This window comes from Natator depressus, chromosome 6 (assembly GCF_965152275.1).
Source record: "Natator depressus isolate rNatDep1 chromosome 6, rNatDep2.hap1, whole genome shotgun sequence".
NCBI lineage: Eukaryota > Metazoa > Chordata > Testudines > Cheloniidae > Natator > Natator depressus.
Genome location: NC_134239.1, coordinates 101110544 through 101133300, shown reverse-complemented (window position 1 = coordinate 101133300; position 22757 = coordinate 101110544). Strand labels below are relative to the sequence as shown.

The 22757-nt window shown below is 44.2% G+C and overlaps 1 protein-coding gene and 1 long non-coding RNA gene across 4 annotated transcripts in view; one reads left to right on the top strand and one right to left on the bottom strand.

Moving 5' to 3' along the window:
* Nucleotides 1-5937: 5937 nt before the first annotated feature.
* On the bottom strand, nucleotides 5938-15865 carry LOC141989439 (uncharacterized). 2 transcript variants are annotated; one of them, XR_012639986.1, is made up of 5 exons: nucleotides 15695-15865; nucleotides 13740-14040; nucleotides 13254-13429; nucleotides 10486-10602; nucleotides 5938-7568 (listed from the first exon to the last, which is right to left on the bottom strand). It is a non-coding gene; the product is annotated as an uncharacterized LOC141989439 (long non-coding RNA). The 2 variants fall into 2 exon arrangements; XR_012639985.1 differs by lacking the exon at nucleotides 15695-15865 and having other exon boundaries at nucleotides 13740-14246.
* CCDC88C (coiled-coil domain containing 88C) overlaps nucleotides 14457-22757 on the top strand; it is a 124646-nt gene continuing 116345 nt past the window's right edge. The window contains exons 1-2 of one of the 2 annotated variants that reach the window (XM_074956122.1): nucleotides 14457-15133; nucleotides 16589-16689. In XM_074956122.1, coding sequence (XP_074812223.1) covers nucleotides 15074-15133; nucleotides 16589-16689 — 161 coding nt within the window. In that variant the 5' untranslated portion in view covers nucleotides 14457-15073. The remainder of the gene's footprint in view (nucleotides 15134-16588; nucleotides 16690-22757) is intronic. The other variant, XM_074956123.1, reaches the window with a different exon arrangement.

Below are 22757 nucleotides of genomic sequence, written 5' to 3'. Positions count from 1 at the left end.
GTCAGTAAAATTTCTTCTTCTTCTTCTTGGTATGGGCAGTCCAACATAGTCTGGACACTGATACCAAAGAATGTTGACTACTTATTGCATTTGAAGCAGTGGGGTGAAAATCAGGGAATAAACCCCTTCCCCTGCCCCCGCCCCCCAATCCCAGAGGGAGTGTTTGCTGGGAGTTTTTCCCCTAAACGGTCCCTCAGTGCTCTGCAGGCTCACTGCCTGTACCTCAGCCTGCAGCATGTCTGGGCTCAGCAGATACCCCTGTTCCTCCTGTGCAGCCCTGTCTATGGCTGCAGCTAATGGGAATTGTGCCTACCTGGCACTCTGCCAGGGAAAAGGGCTCTGTCAGGCAGCTGTGGAATGGGAACTGTGCATTTTGAGCATCAGCCATAAACCCTGCTCTGCCAGGGAGAGGGACTCGGAGTCTGAAAGATGGGAAAAAGTCTCTCCCCATCCCTCCCCACTCCACAGGCTGGTTCCACATTTAAGCCTTAGGAGACTTTCAGGCAGACTGTGACCATTAAGAGGATATGAGCGTCAAGCTGTCCTGCAGTGGCTCAAGAGTGTGGGTACCAACCTCAAAGCAGACTCTTAGGAAACAGGGCACAAGCCTCAAATTGGTTGAGCTCTATGGTTAGATTTCACCAACTAGTTATCAAGTGTTCACTCCTCAGGCACTGTAACAGCCTTAACATGGAGTCATAGACAGTCCCCTTGGTTACTCAGATCTGTCTTGCCCCCAGGTAAGCTTACCTTTGGGATAGCTGGTCTCTTACACCAAACATCACAGCAATAGTCAGATTACTGCCAGTCCCAAAGGCCCAGTCATTTACTCCAGGTCAGTTGCACCTTAGATCTCACCTTGAAAACAACCCTTGTAATGAACTGTGTAAACATTTATTATGTCGGCAAAGAAAATGAGTATTATTTACAAGATGAAAGTAGGCAACCATACAAACATGCAAATGAGTTCCAATCTTAACTTTCAAGAAGTAGTAGAAACTTCTATAACAAGCTAGGTCTATATGTCCTTCAGAGCTAACCCAAGCTAAACACGGGAGATCTCTTGCTTATTCATAGAAAACCTTGCCTTTGAGAGTCCAAGCAGCACTGAGATATAGTTCCTCTTTGTTAGGGCTTTGTATTAATTCCCCTCCTCCCACCCCATCTGTTTTGAGTTCCAAACTTAGCTGATGGGAGGAATTCACTTGCACATCTCATCACGGGAGAGGGATTGGGAGGGAAGAGAGAGAGCAATCAACAAAGTCCTATTCTCTGATCCACAAATTTTGTCTGGTGTCAATGGGCCTTTTTTGTCATGCAGGTCATAACATCTGTTGGAGACTAGTATTTCACACTAGTTAATGCTTTTCTTCTGTCTGGTGATTTACATAGTTACGGAGACATACAATGCAAATGCTCAAATATTACCTTACAATATGGGATACAGATGTTATAAGTGAGATGCAGGTAGCAACTTACAAACATTTTTATAATTGAAATACCTATTTTAATATTAACACTATGGGCATGTCTGCACTACACAGTTTTGTTGACAAAAGTCAGGTTTCTGACAAAACAGTTGAAGTGTACACACAACAGAGCTCCTCCTGCTGATTTAACTCTCCTGCTATGCCAACATAATAAAACCACCTCAACGAGCGGCATGGAGGCTTTTGCGAAAAAGTTAGAGTGACGCAGTACAAGTGTAGACACTGTGCTTGCTTATGTCGCCCTAAGTGGCCTCAAGGAGGTGTTCCACAATGCCCATCATGACCACTATGGTAAGCCGTTTCTTCTCTGCTGCCCTGCCACCACGTACACAGGCATCCACGCCTCCCCCTTTAAAGCCTCAGGAATTTTTGCAATTCTATTTCCTGTTTGCTTGGCGTGGACAGCTCACATCGCATCTTCCCAGCTGATTATGCTGGCTTTCTGCAACAAATAGGCTCCTGTGTGGAGTACAGCAGAGTTGCTGGATCTGTTGGCTCTGTGGGGAGAGGAGGCTGTGCAGTCGCAGCTCTGAGCCATAGGATAGTTCAGATGGCTGAGAAGGGCACACAAGGGACACGCAGCAGTGCCGTGCCAAGATCAAGGAGCTGAGACAGGTGAGCCAGAAGGCAAGGGAGGCCAACTGTCACTGGTGTAGCGCAGAAAACATGCAGCTTCTACAAGGAGTAGAAGCTGGTCTACCTCTGCTGCCAGAGCCCTGTGGATACTTCGAGGTGGGACTGGAGGCAGCACCCAGGAAGTCAAGCCCAAGGGCGAAGTGCTGGACAAGGAGGTCGAGTTGGAGAAGGATGTGGGACAGGCGCCAGGCTTGTCTGGTGGCATGGTGAGCCAGGACCTCTTTTGTCTCTGGAGGGGTCTGGCCAGTCCCAGCAGTCTGGCTCTAGTGTGTCTGAAGCAAGAGAGTGGAGCTCTGGTAAGTACTCATTTTTTTTTTTCTGATAGTGCAGTTACATAAGGTAGAGGCGTCCTTTATTTTGTTACATGGTGCACGTGAGAGAAGGGATCAAAATTAACAACACTAGGTACTGTTTGCATCTGCTTCGCATTCCCCTGTGCGGCTACACGGGGGCGGGGGCTACAGAAAAGTTTGTTAATGCACACTGAGATCTCCCAGGAATCCTCCACAGAGAGCGCTAGGAAACTTTCCTGCAGATACTGTGCAACTCTCTGCCAAAGCTTCCTTGGCAGAGCTGCTTTGTTTCTTCCCCTATTACGGGAAACTTTGTCGCGCTAATCAGCAGCTACTTCTGGAGGCACCAAAGCAGCACACAGGTGAGCAGAATCCAGACCTGCTCTGAAACCTCACACATGCAGGAGATGCACCGTTTTATCTTCGGTTACCCTCAGTAGTGCGATTTCAGCTTCGATCGCTCCCACCTGTGAAAAAAGGTGCCAGTATTCAGAATAGTATCCCCATGTGTTTATACTGATCCCCTTCTCGAAACCCAGACCCTTTGTCCCATCTTGCACAACCACCCCCGGGCCGAACTCACCATGTTTAGTGCTCTGGCCATGCTGCATGTTTGCCAAGGGAAAGTGAGAAAGAGGTGTATGTAACTTTTATGATTTCAAGACTGTGAGTGCACCCACAATACTGACTCTGTGTATTGTTTCTTTTGCTTCTGGATGTGCCCTGGAGGGCCAGCTCCTACACACAGGTGGATGGCCTCCATCAGATAAGGAGGCCAACGAGGAGTAAAGAGGACATGTTTCACTAAGTGCTGCAATCATCAGATCTATCAGTCCACTGTCAACTGGAGCCCCACAGCCTGGGGCTGACAGCTGGAGCCCTGCTGCCCAGGATCTCCTCCTCCCCAGTCCCCCACTGGGAGGGAGCCTGGGTTCAGGCTTTTTCCCACCACGGTCAATCCCCTCACCAGGAGGTAGTGTCAAGGCTCCAGCTGTCAGCCCTGGGCAGCAACAGGCGATGTAAGTGTCTACCTAACTACATTGACTTAAGTGCTTTGCCTTTCATGGAGGTGAAGTTATTAAGTGGGTACAGTGTGCAATTTACGTCAGCAGGACTGACATTTTAGTGTAGAAGCTATTAGCATAAGCTGCCTTGTGTTGACCTAACTCTGTAATGTAAACCAGGTCTCAGAAGAACCAGACTGGTTCCAGCTCTACATTTGTCAATGTTTAATTGAGGCCTGGGGACCTTGGCATAAGCTGGCACCTGGTTTGCCACGGTCACAATGAGGATTCCACTCTGCACGAAACTGCACCTTCGTGGGATTACGGTAAGTGAGAAATCCCTTCCCATGTTCTTAGTGATCCTGATTTACTGAGCGGAGCCTGGAGTGGTATTCGGTCACTCCTACAGTATATATTTGCATGCTAGCCAACCTGGGGAAGCAGACAGGCAGCCTTTCAGAGTTCTGGGGACACCTAGCAAACTACTCCCACCCATAGGCGTTGACGCCGTGGGTGCTCCGGGGCTGGAGTACCCACTGGGAGCTCCCCGTCTCTCCCCCCCATCCCAGCTCACCTCCGTCTCCACTCTGCCTCCGCCTCCTCCCCTGGGCGCACCGCGTGCCCGCTTTTTCCCTCTGGCTCCCAGCGCTTCCACCACAAAACAGCTGATTTGCGCAGCAAGCTCTGGGGAGGAGGGGGAATGCAGCGGGCTCGGGGAAGAGGCGGGGCCGGAGCAGGGATTTGGGGAATGGGTCCAATAGGGGCAGGGAGGGGGCGGAGTCGGGGCAGGGACTTTGGGGAAGGGGTGGGAATGGGGGCGGGGCAAGGGCAAGGGCAAGGAAAGAGTAGAGTCGGGGCGGGGCCAGGGGCTGGGGGGCACGAGCACCCTCCGGTGTTGGGGAAAGTTGGCGCCTATGCTCCCACCACTGAGGTATGTATACCAGTCCTCCTCATCATTTGGGTGAGCCCCATGCCAAGATGAATAGCCTTCTACCTTCCCCCTGTAAACAGCCAGGGGAAGGACCATACATACATGCACACAACCAAAGCCTGCCCACCCATAAAAAAAACACAAACCCGCAGGACTTTTCCAGACCAGGAAGCCAAGGCCTTGCAAGATCTCTAACAAGATATCTTCCTATTGGGCCACTCAATAATGGAGTACACCAAAGCCCCAGGGTGCCTGTAGCTTATCAGGTGTACTTGTAGGCAAGCATAGTAGGTACTATCGCAGGTGCATCCCAGTAACCACTCGCCTTGTCTACACAACTGTTACAGCTGTAGCGCTCCAGCGAAGACACTACCTATGCCAAGAGGAGGGATTCTCTCGTTGGTGTAGGTAATACACTCCCCAAGAGGCGCAGGCTGTGTCAAAGGGAGAATTCTCCCATTGACCTAGTGCTGGCTACATGGGCTTAGGTCAGCTTAACCACGCTGCTCAGGGGCTGTGGATTTTTCACATCCCTGAACAACATAGTTATACCAACCTAACTTCCTAGTGTAAACCAGACCTTAGACACATGGGTAAGGGAAAGGGTATTTTACTAGGGCTGGCAGGAAAGGGAAAGGGTGCAAATACCCTACGTACAGAGGCTTAAACAGTTACCAATAGCGGTAAAACTTTGAGTCCTGGGTCAGTCCAGTTGAGAACTGGGAGTCTTCAGGCCTACTGGCTGGGGTGTCTTTCCAGTCCAGGCTCAAGCAGATAGTCAAGCAGATAGAAGCTTGTGGGTTTTCAGGCCAGTCTCAGTTAGTGTCTCTCAGTGGGCCCCGTCTGCACTGGCTTTCTGCTGCTCTCCCATAAGACCCACACAGACCTGCACCCACCTGTAACGTGCAGCAGTCTCAACTTATTGCACACACAACCTTGCCTCTGGTTCCTGGGGAACCCTTTCTGCACCCAGTTTCTTTGTACCTCTTCATTTGCCAGGCAGCCTCTGCATCCAGCTTCTTGGTGGCTCCTGGTTAGCCACTACTCCCAAGCAGAGCTCAGTCACTTCCAACCTCAGACCTTTCCCCTTACCTCCTTACAGCAGATCCAAAAGAGCACTTCTGCTTAAAACCACATTTAAATTAATATGTTATATAAAAACAAATAAATGTCATAAGTCTTGGGAGCCTAAGGTTGGTGCAGCAGTACCTCCATCATTGACAGTCACACCTTCAGAAGGGGACTTCCTTTCAAAATACCCTAATAGGCCATAAGAGTGAGGACACAAACACACAGCCATTTCAAAGATTCATTACAGCAATTCAGAGCAAAGATTTTTCATATGTAAGGTAAGCCTGTTTAGCCATGGAACCCATGATGCACCTGCAGAAAAAACCAGATGCGCTGAAGCAGTGACTCCTTCATCGACGCCTAGAACACTTTTCCAGGCTGTTAAGTGTATCAGAAGAGAAGTGTAGCTCAGAACTGATTCACCATTAGCCACATTGATACCTTTTGGTATCCAGAGAGAACATAATTAGGAAATGAGTCATTGATCTGATCAGATTTACATGTCTGGTGCATGGGGAAACAGAAAGCTCTTTTCAGGCACTGACCTCTAGATGCTATTGTAATCATAAGAATTGCAAAGTACTGGTGATCTCAGCTATATTACAGTTTCTCCAGAATGGCTGATGGGAGTCTTACAACCCAGCCCCATTAGAAATGTGGGTACCAGTCCTATCACATCAGACTCTTCATTAGAATATCATCAGATGCCAAGATTAATTAGCAAGACAGGTTAGACAAGCCTGTGGCTGACTTTTCTAGTTGCCATTATCTCTGACAGGCAGGTGTTGGAATCAGATCACCTGTTTTTACAAGACCCATATTATTATTGTCATGAGGAAAAGGTCATTCTTACCTTGAACAGAAAAGTTTCTGGAGCTGTAAGTTCCTTTCTCGTAATTCCTGGGAAACAGTTCTCCCATCATTTGGTCTAACCCTTAGCTCTCCTTTGGCAAGTTGGGTCATAAATAGGCATTCCTAATGCTATAAAGATATAGCTCAAGCATGTGGCATTCACACACCAATAGCACCCTGCTCATCTTATTCTACCCAAAATGCCAAAGCCTTAGGGTCTCAGAGTTGCTACAGGCAAGATATAAAAGTCCTGCATCCGCTGGCATGTTGAGCATCTAGGAAGCTATACACAGAAGCCCCCTACTGGCACAGAGGAAAAGTAGGTTTCCATTTCCCTGTAGAGGCCTCCTTCAGTAGAAAGGTGCTACCGGGTTGGTTCCCACAATTCCTTGCCTCATATTGGGGGAAATTTCACTACTGCCTATTATTCTATTATACCACTTAAAACTCTGCTTATCATTTCATCCACTACTGCTATGTTTTCTCTGCTTCCCATTAGTGACAACTGAGGAGAGAGGCTGTGCAACACAATGTAATATTTCTTATCTGATAATTTTCTGTTGCACAGCTTTTCTCCTAATTCAACCCATCCTGATAGTCTGGTAAATGACTAGAACACAAATTGAAATTTTTATCTAAAAGAAAACAATTACATGTGTAAGGTTCAAGGTTAATTGATACATTATATCAAGTTGTCTTAATGCTAACAATCAGTTGCTAGAGTATTTCTACAGCTGTGGAAGAAATCTGGTGGTGGCCTAAACTGCAGGGTGGAGCTTAGTCCTGGAGCCTCCAGCAACAACATTAGGTTGCTTCTGAATTTCACAGAGGGGGCATTAACCCATCAGTGGTGAATGAAGAGAGAGCCTTCTAAAAGAAAATTACCAGGTAAGAAATTTCTCAGTACTGGACCCTAAGGCCGACCCCCTTCTGTCTCTCACATACCCAATGCTGCTATGGATTTAGCTTCTCAGTGGTGGACAGAGGATATTAAAACTCTTCTGTTAGATCTTCCTGCATAGTAGAACTGTGGTGATTCTGCAACATTTAGGACCTTCTGTGCCTATGGTTAAGAGGGGAACCAGCTTTGGCCCTTACAGAATGTACTCTAAGGAACAATCTGGCAATGGCATGAAGTCATTTGAATAGTCTAACAAATCTTTTCCAAATCAATTTATTTTTATACTCCCATTCAAAGGAGACTAAACTGAAACATAACACCCTCAGTGTTGTCTGAGTCTTGTTCCAAAATTCTTCAGATGTCTTCAAGTAGAATCTGTCTGAGACTGCTCTACAATGGAAAGGAAAATGCTAGGTCAGAAAGCTCATAGAAGAGTGTGCTAACTAGCTGCAGGGAGCCAGTCCGTGCCTGAACTTCCATAAACAATTCTGCTAATGCTAATGCACCTCCTCCCGATCCCACAACCCTCCATACTGTACTATTCCTGGGCATCCTGAATGGAAAATGTCAGTTGTTAGGTAAATTGGTAAACCACTAGGTCAGAATTTCCCCAGCTGGTTGCACAGAACTGGTTTCTCCTTATTTCTAGTTGTTAAATTATGTTAAACATGACTAAACATATATTGAATACTTCCTAAGTGTCACTTTTCCATGTAAGCAATTGCTGCCACTGCTCCAGGGGATATTCTGTGATTAGAAGTGAGCAGGAGGGCGGTTCATGAAGTTGTGAATTGAAGCATGTGTATCTACCAATGACAATATGATTCATGTGATGAAAGTTTGAAAACCCCTGAGCTAGACAGCAATAAATGGAGAACAACAAACATTTCATTTGTGCCCCAAACCAGATTTAAAATTAGATTTCCAAAACCAAGAAACATTAATCCCCTAGATTTTGAGGGGGAATCGTAGTTGGCCAATATTTAATTGTCTTATAGGGCTGAGCCAGCAGACTTGCTGTGGAAAGAGATGTTTCAAGCTTGTAAAAAGATTAAAAGACTAATAAAAAATTGCTGTGGACACTGGACAGCAAGATATGGGGAATCTCCTGTCAATGCTGCACTAGCAGCTCTTTTCACACTAGTTTATTTATAATAAATGTTCTTCATTGCTAAGAATCTTGGTTGTGAACAGCAGAGTCATATTTAAAAGCAAGTTTCTTAATGACACTCCTAGGCAGACAGAAACAGAAACCCTACTTTCATTACCATCAATTTAGCTGTCCTGTATTGTAATCTTGTACATTCTGCTATTCCCATCGCTCAGGGCCTTACACTTCAGACAACACATGAATGGTGTAGCTTTGTTGATGCTTATAGCTGTTGCCAGGGGACAGTTTGAGAGAGGTGAATCATGCTGCATACAGTCAGCATAAAGGAACATTTGAAAATGCTTGGACTTAGAAATTTTCTTCTTCTGTAGTTTGTGTTGGTCTGTCCCACAACTACTGTGTGATGGTAGTGGGTGCTTTAGAAATGTGTGCAGTAGTAATAAATAGAGGCAATAATTATGGCCTCTATTTTTAACGGCTTGTATTCTCTTAGCTGCTTAAAGACATTGTTCTGGTAGGTTTTGGTGCTCTGGTAACTAGGTTTTTTGTTTAGAGGCTGAAGTTCAGCATTTGTAATGGAGAGAAACGAGCTCTTTGCCAAATCTTGACAAAAAGATTTAGAAATGAATGTTACAAACCACTAGAAAAATCACATAATACAAATGTGCACGGTATTTTCCTTACTGATCGAAGCGGAGAGTGCTATTATCCATACAAATACTCATGCTTAGACCTAGCTCTGATCACATTCAGATCAACATTTCACTGCCTTTTTGACAGCAGCAGCACCAGACCCTGTCAGTGGTTTGGACAGGGACAAGCACTTAATTCTTGATAGGTGGGTAGGTGTTGGGAAGCCAACTCTTGCTCGGGTGAGATAGGACAGAGGAAAGTGGGCTGATTATACTATGGTAAGAGAGACAACCAACAGGGAGTAAATATAGGAAAGCAGTGTGTGTATGGGTGAGGGCTGGGTCAAAAACATGAGACAGAATCAGTAGTGGGGAGGAGAGAAGGGGGAAAAATCACATTGGACCAAGGACTCCAAAAGCCGGGGGAGCCTCCGTTTCCCAGACTACCTTTACGCACTGAGGATGGGATTTTCAAAAGCACTCAGCGTTGACCTAATTTTTGCTCCCATTGAAGTCAACAGGAATTTTATCCTTGACTTTAATAGAAGCAGAGTTAAGCCAAAACTGAGTGCTCTTAAGAACCCCACCCTGAAGATCATGGCTCTATTCCAGGATAGGAGGTAGAGGTTGGAAAGCAACAAATTTTCCAAGTCATGGGCCCAAAAAACTCATCCCAAATAACTCTCTCTATCCTTCATTTTTTAATTTTTGTATTTAGACTCTTTAGGCAGGCACCTTTCTTCTTAACTGGTTTTAAAACACCTCACTCACTTTTGGGTACTAGAGTAATATATTTTTTAAGTGTGTGTGAGTGGCGAGAAACAGTGGAAGAAAAGAGAATGGAAGCTCATGATACCTTTTATTTTTGTATCACACTTTCAAAGTGCATCCATTTTTCAAAGCTTATATTATAATGATTTGTTTTTTTATCTGAAATGTGCACTACTCACACGTTTTTATCTTGAATTCAGCATAGCTATTTGGTTATGACATTTTAATTTAAGGATGCTGTAGCTTTCTGCATCCACTAAAAAGCATGCTGTGCTTTCCTGTATCCACTAGATGGAACTCATCTCCTTACACAGAGAAGTGAAATCATGGGGTGAGATCCTGGCCCATTGAACTCCCATTTATAGGAGTTTTGCTACTGATTTCACTGAGGCCAAGATTTCACCCAGAGCATCTGCTGCTGTGAGGGGCCAAGTACTGAATGCAATGGGAGCTGAGGTGCTCAGCACCTTTCAGGATCAGGATTTTATTCCCTTGGGGCCATTAGATCAGCACACACTAATTTTATAATTTGTGATCTATAATGACCCTTTCTCTACAGCTCCTTTCAATTATCCCATATTCCTAATTTCCAAATTCTATCTTGTGAGAGACTGCTCTAGTTTAGGACTCTGTGAGAACAGAGAAAAGTGCACTTAAGTCATGACAGGTAAGGATATATTTACACTTACATAGCGCCTTTCAGATGAGGATCTCACACCGCTTTACAAAACCGGGTAATTATCCCCATTTTATAGATGGGGAAGTTACTGCTCAAAGAGATTAAACAACTTGCCTCCAGGTCACATAGCCAGTCAGTAGCAGAACTGAAAATAGAATCCAAGGTTCAGACTCCTGGCCCTATGTTTTAGCCAGTTAGATCTTCCGGATCACTGTTCCCCTGCTCGAGCCCCTAGAGAACATTCACAAAGAAGTAGAGGAACAGACCAGTCAATAGTATGGACAGGGTACAAGAAGTTAAATTGTAACAGTCCACCCCTCTAAAACTTTTGTAGAAAAATTGTTAACCACTCTTCTGCATTTTTCTCCATTCTTTCTCAGGGTTAGGTTCATAGGTACCTGAGACACTGGGTATGTGGCCCACTGTTTTCTGAGTCTTTTGTTTATTGTTCAGACACCGCTTTTCACTTCTCTCAGGAAAGCTAGAGAAGCAGATATACAGGGATGTAGGCAAGTGACAATTCATATAGACCAAGTCTGCCAAGCACCCAAGAGTTTAGGGGTTGTGGTAATTTAGCAGTGGTTCATATTTTACAAGTGTGTGTCTACTAACCAACCCCCTAGATAGGAATAGCCCTGAATTGTACAGACATCCTAATGCAGATCTGAACTCTGAGGCCTGAGCCCATTTTGATTTGCAATAAGATACTACACCTCTTACAGTGAGGGATAGTAGATAAACATATTCTCCAGCTGGGCTGATTTAATAAAGAACACAAAGCACAGGTTGTTCAAACAGGAAGTGATTTTCCACTTAGTTTACCTAGCCTTTAAATGACAGATGAATGAGTATGATCAATCCCATGTTGTCTCAGCAACTCTCTCCAACTTGGAGAGAATGTTTTCTTTCCTCCTGTCCTATTAGAAAAATCTCTGTCACACACATGGGGCCTAATCTTTTCCCCACTGATGTCAAGGAGATTTTTGCCATTGACTTTTACAAGAAACAGGCTCCTAAAGATCAAGGATCCTACTTATCTGCCTATAATTATGAGACACTAAAACCCCACTTAAATGACATGAACAAGACACTACAATTAACACTGACTGCTATCATTTAGCAGTAGACTTTTTACAAACTCTACAGCTATATTGTACGAACCAGCTGATGTTCCCCACCTTGTCCAAGGAAAATGTGCAGAAAAATAATTTAAATTGTATCTTTATTGAGGTATTCTGTCCTATTTGCTTACTGCTGCTAATGTGCTTGGCCCCTCTAAAATACCCCAAAATAAAAGCGGTCTCTGACCTAGAGAGCTTAGTGTCTAAACAATAAAAATATAGGTTGTACTAGGAAAGCCATGGGGGAGGCTGATAAACAGGGTAAATAAAATACTATATATGTGAAAAACAAATGTAGCAAACTCCAGCTAGATGCTAGTATTTTGCATACAATGGTTTCATTTCAACTCTGAGAACCAATGAACGGGACAGATTTTATTGTAACTATCAAGATACGAATTAAACATATCAAAATGCCTACTAGCAATTTGTTAGGACTATCATGCAGCATGTTAAATTATCTGGAAAAGGAGTACTTGTGGCACCTTAGAGACTAACAAATTTATTTGAGCATAAGCTTTCTTGAGCTACAGCTCACTTTAGCAGATGCAGGTTTCAGAGTAGCAGCTGTGTTAGCCTGTATCCGCAAGAAGAAAAAGAGGACTTGTGGCACCTTAGAGACTAAAAAATTTATTTGAGCATAAACTTTCGTGAGCTACAGCATCCGATGAAGTGAGCTGTAGCTCACGAAAGCTTATGCGCAAATAAATGTTAGTCTCTAAGATGCCACAAGTACTCCTTTTTCTTTTTTCTGGATTTTTTTTTAAAGTTCAAATAGGCTAAATTCTGTCTGAAAGAAAATAACTCCCACTTCCTTTTTGCAAGACTCTATTTTGACAGTAGTAAATATTTGTAAATGTTAAAGAATACAGCTAGCAGAGTGTAACCACAATTAACCACCTAATTTTGTATTTATTTCAAAAATAGAGACATGACATGCAGTAGATTATGCTTCTCACTTGCTGACTGTTCATCAAAATTTCTCCTTTTCCCTCTTCTGTTTCTTGCTTTCTTCAGTATCTCTGCCATATAAAGTAATACATTTTAAAACACCACTGTTTCCTTTGTTCTAGCCCACTGAAACACATCTCAGTAGCTTTCAGAGTCTTCATTTTGTTTCTTCAAAAGATATCAATTTATTTAATAATAATACATTGCACTTATATTGCCTTCTGGCTAAAGCACTTTATAAATGTTAATTAACTGCACAATTCCTTTGTCAGTAAGTAGTAGCATCACCATTTAGGGCCTGATCCAAAGCCATTAGAGTCGTTTCACTGACTTCAGTGGGCTTTGGATCAGCCTCTTACATACACAGAAACAAACACAGAGAAACTAAGTAACTTTCCTAAGGTTACACAAAAAGTCTGCAGCAGACTTTTGAAGCCAGAGCTCCAGAGTCCCATTCCAGTCTCTTAATCGCATTCCTCCCTTTCAACCTCTGTGACTACAATAGAAGAGAGGTTCATGCAATAGTGTACACTAATTTTAGGGACCACACAGAGAAACCACCATTCCCCATGGAGTTTCTGCAGCCACCCTTTCCTCAGTTCATGTTTTTCTATTCCATTCATTGCACTTTGGGGGCAGAGAGGGCCCTACTTCTATTGTATTTTTTTTTTCCAAATAACTTTACCTGAGTGGATGAATAAGAGTTATGGTCATTTACAGGGGGACAAATAGAAGTGCTGATCTCTATGATAATTAAGTTGTAGCTAATTTGGGTACTGCTGAAAACAACACAAGAAGTCCCCATCCCACCTGTTGTATTTAGCAGTGCTGCTTGGAGACCTGTCTTCAGAAATGACTAGTTTTGGAGGTCTGCAGAGATAGGATATTCAAAGTGTCTTTCAGCCGACACTGTATGGATCAACATTGGGTGGCTCCAGCAACCTGCTGCTCTTCCTCTCAGAGCAGAAGTGGTGTAGAGTTGGCACCTGAGTTGATGAAAGAAGGGGAAGAGAGATGCAGGCAGCTATCGGAATTTAGAAGGAGAACTAACACCAGACATGGCTCATATAAATCCCACAGCTTCCCCAGGGCCCTCCTTTGGTTAAGGGGTGAGGGAAAGTCGGAGACAATAAGCAGAGCCCCCTGAAAACGAGAGAACGTGGAACTGAACGAAAGGGGTCACTGCTGAAAGTGCTGCAGGTGAATCTAGTTTCCCGCTCCCCCTTGATTTCAAAATTAGCAGGGCTCCGAAGTTAAACGGAAGGATTTAGCTACTGTGTCTAACTGGCCACTTACCCAACCGCCTTCCCTCGGTTTTGGGAAGCCGTGAGCATGAGTTCATGTTTAAACAGACGCAGGCTAGTACTGGAGTAATGCTAGCAATGGCCATTAACATAGACGAAAAATAATCCTGCGCGTCAAAGGAGGATTTTCTCTCTCACACACACGCCGTACACCTCCGCCTTCCTGCGTTGTCTTTTAGCTTCACACGTTTATAGATCCCCTCTGTTCAATATTCGGCCAATAAGAACCGGCTTTTACTACCGCTGTCTGGGCAGCCCCTGGCCGGTACCCCTGCCTTCGGTGCGTCCACACCCTGCGTTGAGGGAGCGCCGTGGGTTAGTCACTGAGGAACACGCTAGGAGCCAGCTGCAGGCAGGTTCCCCCGCGGGCATCACCCCTCCCCAGGAGCAGCCCGATGTGCTGGTTCTCCCCCCGGGTGCGCAGACAAGCCAGGCCACCACACGCCAACCCCTCCGAGTCCCAGCTATCGCCCGCACGGCAGCATGCACCGCCCCTCACCGCAGCAGGGACCAGCGCGCGCCCCCTCGCCCCGCCACCTCCGCCGCCCCTCCTTGCGTTCGCTCAGCTCCGGAGTAAAAGCAGGCACCAAACTCAAGCCAGCGGCAAGTCCCATTGGTCAGGTTCAGTCCACCCTCCAGCCTCCCATTTGCAGCCGGCGATGCCTGTCAAAGCTCCTCCTTACCGCCCCCTCCCACCGCCTGTCTAATTGCGGGAGCAGGGACTTTCCTAGTTGCTACAGGTAGTCGTGGAGCGACGGGCGCAGTATCGCCCGCTCTGCCATGAGGGGCTGCGAGTTGCATGGTCTCTCTCGAGCGCAGGGGAGATTCTGGGCCGTGCTCTGTTGTTGTTATTATTATTATTATTATTAACGCACCCAACTTCCCCGCACGCCCCTGACAATGCTGCAGCGAGGCTCGTGAGTTTCCTTTGATTCCCCCCCAGTGCACGCTTAAGAATCCGCTTCTGCCGCGCTGAGTAACCTGCCGCCGCGGAGTTTGTGCGGAGTGACTCTCCGGGGCTCCGCAGCCTGCCGGGGGAGTGACTAGCGAGCCCTTCCCGGGCGCAGGGGCGGAGGGACCGGCCTGCAGCCGGGGGGCTCCGATCCCTGGCGGGGCAGCCTGGGAAGCGGACTCGCAGCCAGAGGCAGCGGCCCCGCGCACCGTGTGCCCTCCGGGAAAGGGGGGATGGACCGCGCATTGTTTCTCTGCTAAGCAACTCCTGCCGGGCGCTGGCGCCGCGGAACATGGGCTCCTCGCCTTTGTCTCCCGAGTGAGCCAGCCAGCCAGCCCTTCGCACGCTGCCTTTGTGAGCCGAGCCCCGGGAACATGGATGTGACCATTTCCGAGCTCATGGAGCTCTTCCTGCAGAGCCCCTTGGTGACCTGGGTAAGTGGAGCCTCATTGTTTCAGGTTCTGGGACGTGTTGTGTCCCGGGGAGGGGGCTGCCCGCTCCCCCCGCGCCTCAGGGAGCACCTGGCCGCGGGGCTGGGGGCAGGTTAGCGTCCCGCTTCCGCTGCGCACACAAACCAGCACCGCTTTTTGATTCTTAGCAGCAACTTCATGCAGAGAGATCTCTGGGCCAGGCTGAATTATCCCCGCTTTGGCGGCTGGCAGGGGAACAGGTTTATGGGTCCTGGTTATTTTCAATAATAACAATTAATATCAACTGTCTACTCCAGGAATCGTGCAGTTACAAAGTAGCTCTATTTTTCAACTTTAAATAAAGCTGCCGCAAGTGACTGCGACCAGTCCGGGGGTCTCCAACCCATCTGCCTGCAAAACAAAAAGAAACTTTCCTTTCTGAGAGCTAGCGGGTTGTTCCCCTTGTAACACCGTTTGTTCGTAGGTGCTGCTAACAATAGGGGCACAGAAGAAAAGGGACTTTGACCTGGGAGGGAGTGGGGACCATCTTGCAAACAGGAATCCAGTTATTCTGCTGCTACTTACCTGCTGTTTGGAGGCTTGAATGCTAGGCCCAAAGCAAAAATACCTTCCAGGAGATGATTGTCACAAGAACTGTAGATAAGTGTTGTGAGATCAATAATTGGGATGACTAATTCGCAAAATCTGAAAAAGGACCGTGTGGCTCTGAAATGGGGAGCGTCAAACCTCACCTTTGGAATGGGGGATGGGAAACGAGCCGGAATGGTGTAACTCTTGCTCTGGTACAATGGCAGCAAGGCGCTTTCTTTCCCAGCCAGTGGCTGATGTCAAATTCATAGAATCTGTCTCAATCTTTTAATTTAAATGTGAACAATGTTGTCAAATAGGCCTGGGCACCCTCAGCCCAAAATATTTGTCCTTGTTGGTGATCAGAGTCCCCAAATACGAACCACTGTCCTTTGCTTTTATGACACAGGTGCACAGTTCTTGCTGGAGGAAGGGAAAAAATGTGTAAGCAGCGAGAACAAGGGTGTGAAGAAGCTTTGGTCAAATTCATAGATTCCAAGGCTGGAACGGACCATTGTGATCATCCCGTGTGACCTCCTGTGTAACACAAGCCAGAGACCTTCTCCAAAATAATTCCTAGAACAGATCTTTTAGGAAAACATCCAATCTAGATTTAAATTCGGTGCTGGTGTAAACAAGTTCAGCCCTGTTGACATCAACAGTTTTACAGCAGGGCTGCTTCCCTCCCCTTATGTCAGAAAGCCTATTCACAGATGAGCCTTTTGTGTTTGGAAGATGTGCAGGGATTGTTTAACTACTCAATTTGTAGCTGCTTTGGCAGTGGTGGGGTTGGAGATGGTTTCTAGTGAGTCTTGGGACGTGTGCAGTTTTAGGTTAGTCTGTAAGAAAATTGTGATGGATTATTAAAATATCTGCTATTTTTTCTGACAGGTGAAGACATTTGGACCATTAGGGAATGAAAATGAAGACAAATTGGCTATGTATATGGATCTGGTAGATGGTGTCTTTCTGAACAAAATCATGTTGCAAATGTAAGTAATCTTTTAAGGGATAATGAAAACTGCTTAGTGTTACAAGATCCAATCTTAAATTACTGTAATTGAGTTGACTTGCGTTTAAATGTATTCTGGAAATCAATACTTTTGAATAGACAGGTCAGTTTCCTAATATGCAGATTGCCTCATTATTGGTGAATTAAATGTGTCTTCCTATTGAAGGTAAAGTGTGCGTTACTGTTGTTTGACAGGCATTAAAGCATTTCAGTCTTCTTTATAATTGATAGAGAGTTGGTTGGAAAACAGGTGCATGGCAAAAGATTTTCCTCTTGCAATATTTTTCCCTAGGTTGGGAGGGGGATTGTATTTTTATTTCCTGAATTTGAAATTGACCACACACAAAAGTTGACCCAGCTTTAAAAATTGATTTAAAAAATTGCCCTGATACATTCGTTAATTGTTTGTGTATCACCCTGGGATGGCACATTTCATCATCTCTGAAGAAATGAAAAAGCCATATCATGTGAAACTTTACTGTAGTCAGTGTGTCACACTTATGTAGAAGTGAATAGAATTATCTGTGTTCAAATATAAAGTTTCAAAGTGTTCATGTAGTTCAGGAAAATGCTTTTTCATTTGGGTGGCGTGTTTGTCACGGAACACCACAGATAGAATTAGGACATTTATAAATAGTTTAATCTGAAATAGAAAACAGTTATATTAATCTAGCTCTTTTTTTTTTTTTTACATTTAAGTAAGCTCTTAGTAAAAAATTTCTACGTTAATCTAGTTTTGACCACATCCTTTCCTGTTGCTGAATTTATCATATGCAGATTCTGTTTCATATGAATTTGTATTTGGCTTTAAACATAATGGACATATTTCAGATAAGGAGTTTATGTGGAAAAGTTTTTTTGATTTAACTTTTAAAGGTGGAATGTTCAAAAGCACTTAATATGGGTCTGATTCTGCTCCCATTGAATGAAGTTTATTGACATTTTACCATAGATTTCAGTGGATTCAGATCTAGGCCAACCCTGAGCACTTTTGAAGATCCTGCTGTAGATGATTAACTTGTCATTGGGAGCTTACTGTGGAAGTACTTTCTGAAAAGTGACTTTGTAAAGATGGTGTCTTGAGTCTGTCTTCTTACAGCAAGATATCTAGTCCAGTATCCTGTCTCTGATGGTGGCCAGTTCCACGTGCCATCTTGAAAGTGAAACAGAATTCTTTCTGGTTTGTGCATTACCAGCAATAAATATTCTGTAAATGGAATTTGGCTAACAATTAACATGAGCCAAAGTCGAATCCAGGGCACTCCCTCTGAGGTGTATTGTTTCTGCAGTGCTAACTGTTTGTTATCTTTTTTTTTTTTTTTTTTTTTAAATCTTACATGACCTATGACTCTGGTTACAGAAAGGCCACGTTTCTTAGTCATTTTTCATGGTAGAACCCCTTTTTAAATAGCATTTCTAAAATCAGGGCTCCAAGCATCAATATAGATCTGAACTTTCCTAATGTGTAGAAGTGGAAGGCGGTTTCACATCATGTCCATCTTTCTGTAAAGTACATTTCCATGCTAGACAAGGTTACAGCTGTAGTGAGGCTGCTATGGAATTAACTAACTAGGATTAACTAATTTATGAACATTGTTGGAAATTTTTTTTTAGCGGACCTTGTATGTCCAAATAGAATGTACCTAACGAAGGAAAACAAAAACGGTGCTATCTTGGTGTCTATTTACAACAAAGAAATATGAGCAACTGAGGTTTTTTTTAAGTGATAGAACTGTAGAAGGTCACTGCGTCTTATAATAATGACTCCCAAAGTGTTTTGTTGACAAAATATTTACATATAATTTTAATAGAGTGTTTACATCACCTCATCAACCATTGAAGTTCAGCCACCTCTAGGGAGGAACTTAACTGTTCTACAGCGTACAACAATTTAACAGCATTTTGGGGCAAGGAGTGAACAATAAAATCCAATTGAAATTGCAGGGGAGAGGGATTCAGGTTAACTGTAATTATGCTAGTTGGTGTTCGGTCAGGATACCATACTCTGGCGAAAAATGCCATGGGATCTTTAATGACCACTAGCATTCAAGAGCTTAGTCTTACATCTCCTCCAAAAGACAATTCTGCCAGCAGTACCATGGAAAATGTAGGACGGAAGCACTAACACACAATGACTACTGGAGTAAGAAACGCCCATTAGATTAAACACAAGTAGACAGGGCTTTCTTTTTCCTTTTTTAGATGGCTTTGGCAGTGCTTCTGATGGTGTCTTGGGATCAAAGAAACCAAAATTTTCCTATTGAGAGCCTGAGATTATTTAACTAAGGAACCAGCACTACAGTATTTATGTACACCCAACCCAGCAAGGTGCTGAAGAGAGCTGCTGTTTGTGACCTTCACTCTTTGTTAGCCAACCTTTAGAATTTGCAATGCAATTACTGCTTGCCTGTAAATCAGGAGAGCCTTTCTAAATGTGTTTCTGCCCCACAAAGTTTTCAGAATAGAAAAACAAATGTCTCAGAAATGCTCACTCATCAGTTCCTCACGTTCCATGTAAGGTTGACTTTAAATGCTTGTGTCTTGCTGAAACCCTGCTTGTCAGGGTCCTTGATAAATCGGATAGTATATTATGTGCCATGTTAAAATAATGTTGGCGCTCTGAAGGCACGCAGAGGGTGGAGTGTAGTAAAGAACTGTTAGACAACTGTCTGACCAATCAGGTGTTCTCTTCTTGTTAGTCCTACCTGAAATTGTGTAGCCTGAGGAATATCCTGTTGACAAAGTTGTTTGAACACACACAACACAGGCATATGACTTCACACCTAAATGCCAGTTTGAGTTTTAGGTTTGGATTTTTTTATGGTCCCATGTGATTGAAACCCTTATTGTGTAGTTGCAGCAAAACAGATGTCTCTAAATGGGAGCTGGTGATGCTGGTATTTGTATTACCTCCGTGCCTCCTCCCCCTCGCCTCCCATCCAAAACCCCCGAACAAAACTTTGTTTCAAGCTGCAGGGCTGATGCTGTAGGTCCTTCATTGTTAAAATACATTATTTCTGTCCTGATGTCAAGTGAGGTTTAATGTCAGATCATCGCTGAAAGGAATCCAGTGGCTCTATTAAGTGGTATGGTTAAACTTGGTGAGCTTTGATTGCTGGCAAAATATAGGGCTTTGACTGTGTGCGGTGCTGAGCAGGCTCCATTCACTCAATCAGGCCAATGATTTCTAAATACGGTAAGCTGGATTATGCCCTACACACCATCTGGCATGCTGGTGTGGGTGCAGAAGGGCCATGCAGCAGCCAGAACCCCCAGGAGGCATTTTGGATGGCTTAGTCAGATCAGCGAGGGAGGTGCAATGCAGGCTGCCATTCTTTTTGCCTGTCCAGGTCTGCTGGCTGTGTGAAATGGGGGAGGGGGAGTGAGGGCTGGCCAGTGGCCTGCTGGCACCCTGTCCTTTTTAGACAGCTAGAGTTCAGAGGGACTCAAAAATGAGCTGAGCTTCGGGCATGCAACTTTGCAAGGAGGGACGATAGGCTTCCTTACACACTCATGCAGGTGATAGTTACATACTGAGTCAGACTGTGCCCAACTATCCAATGTTAATGTCACTACATTTTTAGATACTGCTAAACAAGATAAGTCTTTGTTGTTGATGGTCCCCTTCTTCTGTATTCTGGCACAGTTGACTCTGACCTAAGCACGGATATGGCATAGTTGCATATCTGTAAATAATATCCCTTATGAGCAAATGATACAATATTCTTTAGTGGGGCACTAAATAATACAGCTATCCATGGTGAAACTGCAGTAGTACTAGAACTTCTGCATTTCTTGTGGGTGCATTTGTATTAAATTAATACGCTGTTCTACAGCCACATTTCAAAGTTTTTCAGACTCTGCTGCATACAGTTTTGTGTCACTTCCTGGTATGAAACTGACACGTAGTGACAAAGCTGATCGCCTTGAGTACAGTGATTACATTGGGGCAGGAATATCTGTTAGTATAAGCAAATATTTACTGCTTAAGCCCTTAGCTTCTTATGATGGAGTGTTTTTATTGGGAAATGGTGGATGTGTATACACAAGGAGCCCTAAATTTTTGTGTATTGGCTTGTTAAATAATAGGTTACACACCTAGACTGGAACACATCTGACAGGAATAAAGTGACAAAATATCTAACAGGAATAAATCTGACAAAACCATCACTTTTTGCGACTCCTAAATGGAAAGTCTGTTTAATAAATATCTTTGAATTTTGCTTGCAATTGTCATGGTTTATAATACCATCAACCTGTCTTCTGTGATCTCAGTATATGTGATGGGAGTAGCCAATATGATAATGGAAGCAGCAAGCAGCCATGTGTACATGAGGGTTACATTATTTGGAAGCATATTTCCTGTTGTTTTAAAGCATATTTACATATTTATTTTATAGTCTGTCAGGCAGTTTAGGACCCAATCCTACTCTCATTGGCTTTAGGGTATTAGATACGAAAGAAGAGGAAGCTGATCATTGAATCATGTGGCAATTAGACTAAACAAAGTCCTCTTCTGTTGTTTGTTTTCCATTAGTGAATTACTTCCAGGAACAAAGTGCAGGCAAAAGAATACAGGAGATTGGGACTGCAGGATAGTTCTTCCCAAACCAACTTTTATCTCAGACAAAATCAGCCCTGAGGCAATAGAATACTAGTGACCCCTGGTACATTTGATTATCTGTGATACCTGATAATTCGCTGGCCCTATTTGAGGGCTTCCCACTTACTTGTAACACTTATTTGCCACAGATTACTCCAGTGAGACCTGTCATTTTGAACTTAAAAATCCTTTCCCAGAATTCATGATCTGTTTTAACTGATGGCTAGCTCTCCGATGAGGTCTTTTCAAGCACAGTTGCCCAGTATTAGCAGCTCAAAGCATTTAAACATCAAGACACCCCCACTTCTTCCAAAAAAAAGATTGGATTTTTTTTTAATTAATAATTTTTCTGTCCTTTTATTTGCCTTCTGTTTTTTTAACTTCTGGGTTACACTCAACTCATGTTTTTTTCTGCAATCATGAGGGCTAAAAACATACTTTCTCTTTAGAAATGAAAGGTAGGATTCTAATGTACTCATACGGAGCAGGGGCTTCAAGGAAAATGCTGAATATCGAGGGACTCATGAGATTCAGTTCAGTGGTCTCAAACTCATTCATAGTGGGGAGCATATTTTAATACTGAGATTCTTGAGAGCTGTCACCTCCACTTGCATAATATCCCTGTTAGTTTTCTGTGTAATCTAAATATGATATATTTTTAGTTTCTTTTAATACAATTAATACCTAGCTCTTACAGAGATCTCTTCATTCAGAGCTCTCAAAAGACTTTTCAAAGGGAGGTCAATATCATTATCCCCATTTTACAAATGGGGAAACTGAGGCGTGGAAAGGGCTAGTCACTTGCTCAAAGTTGTCTAACAGGCCAGTGGCCGAGCTGAGACTGCTGGGAATTTAGACACTGGAAACAAGGAGGAGAGCCAGTATCATGTCCATAGGCCACAGTTTGAGACTCTTTCCCTCAGTTTAATTAAAGGAAAAAGATATTCCTGTAAATGTGAAGCTTGCTTCTTATTGCACAGCTTACGCAGTATCTTGTGATTGTTGGACCCTGTTCCCCCTCCCTGACTTTGCTCCACATATTCTTTGCTATTACAGATTAAGTTGTAACCTTTTCTGTGTTGTTATGAGTAGCTTCCTCTCTTTTCCTACACTGAGTTCTGTTCTTTTGCTTCTCCCCTAGATTTCTGGTATCTTCTTCTCTTGCTCTGTGTTTTGTTTTCATTTATCTCCCCCTCCCCGCAAACATCCTTCCCCTCACTCCCCAGACCCACATCTTCCAACATACCCACCTGTCCTGCATGTGCCCATATGCAGCTACCCATTTACAGGCTCATTTCTGGTTCACCCAGTTAAAGAGAAGTGGGGAGATGCCACTCTGCTGCCTCTTGTCCTGAAGATACAGGAGTGCTCTGGTCCTGTCTTTCTAATGTCTAAAAGGAGTAGCTGCCTCTCTGTTGCTGTGATTCCACACTTGCTGCCTTCCC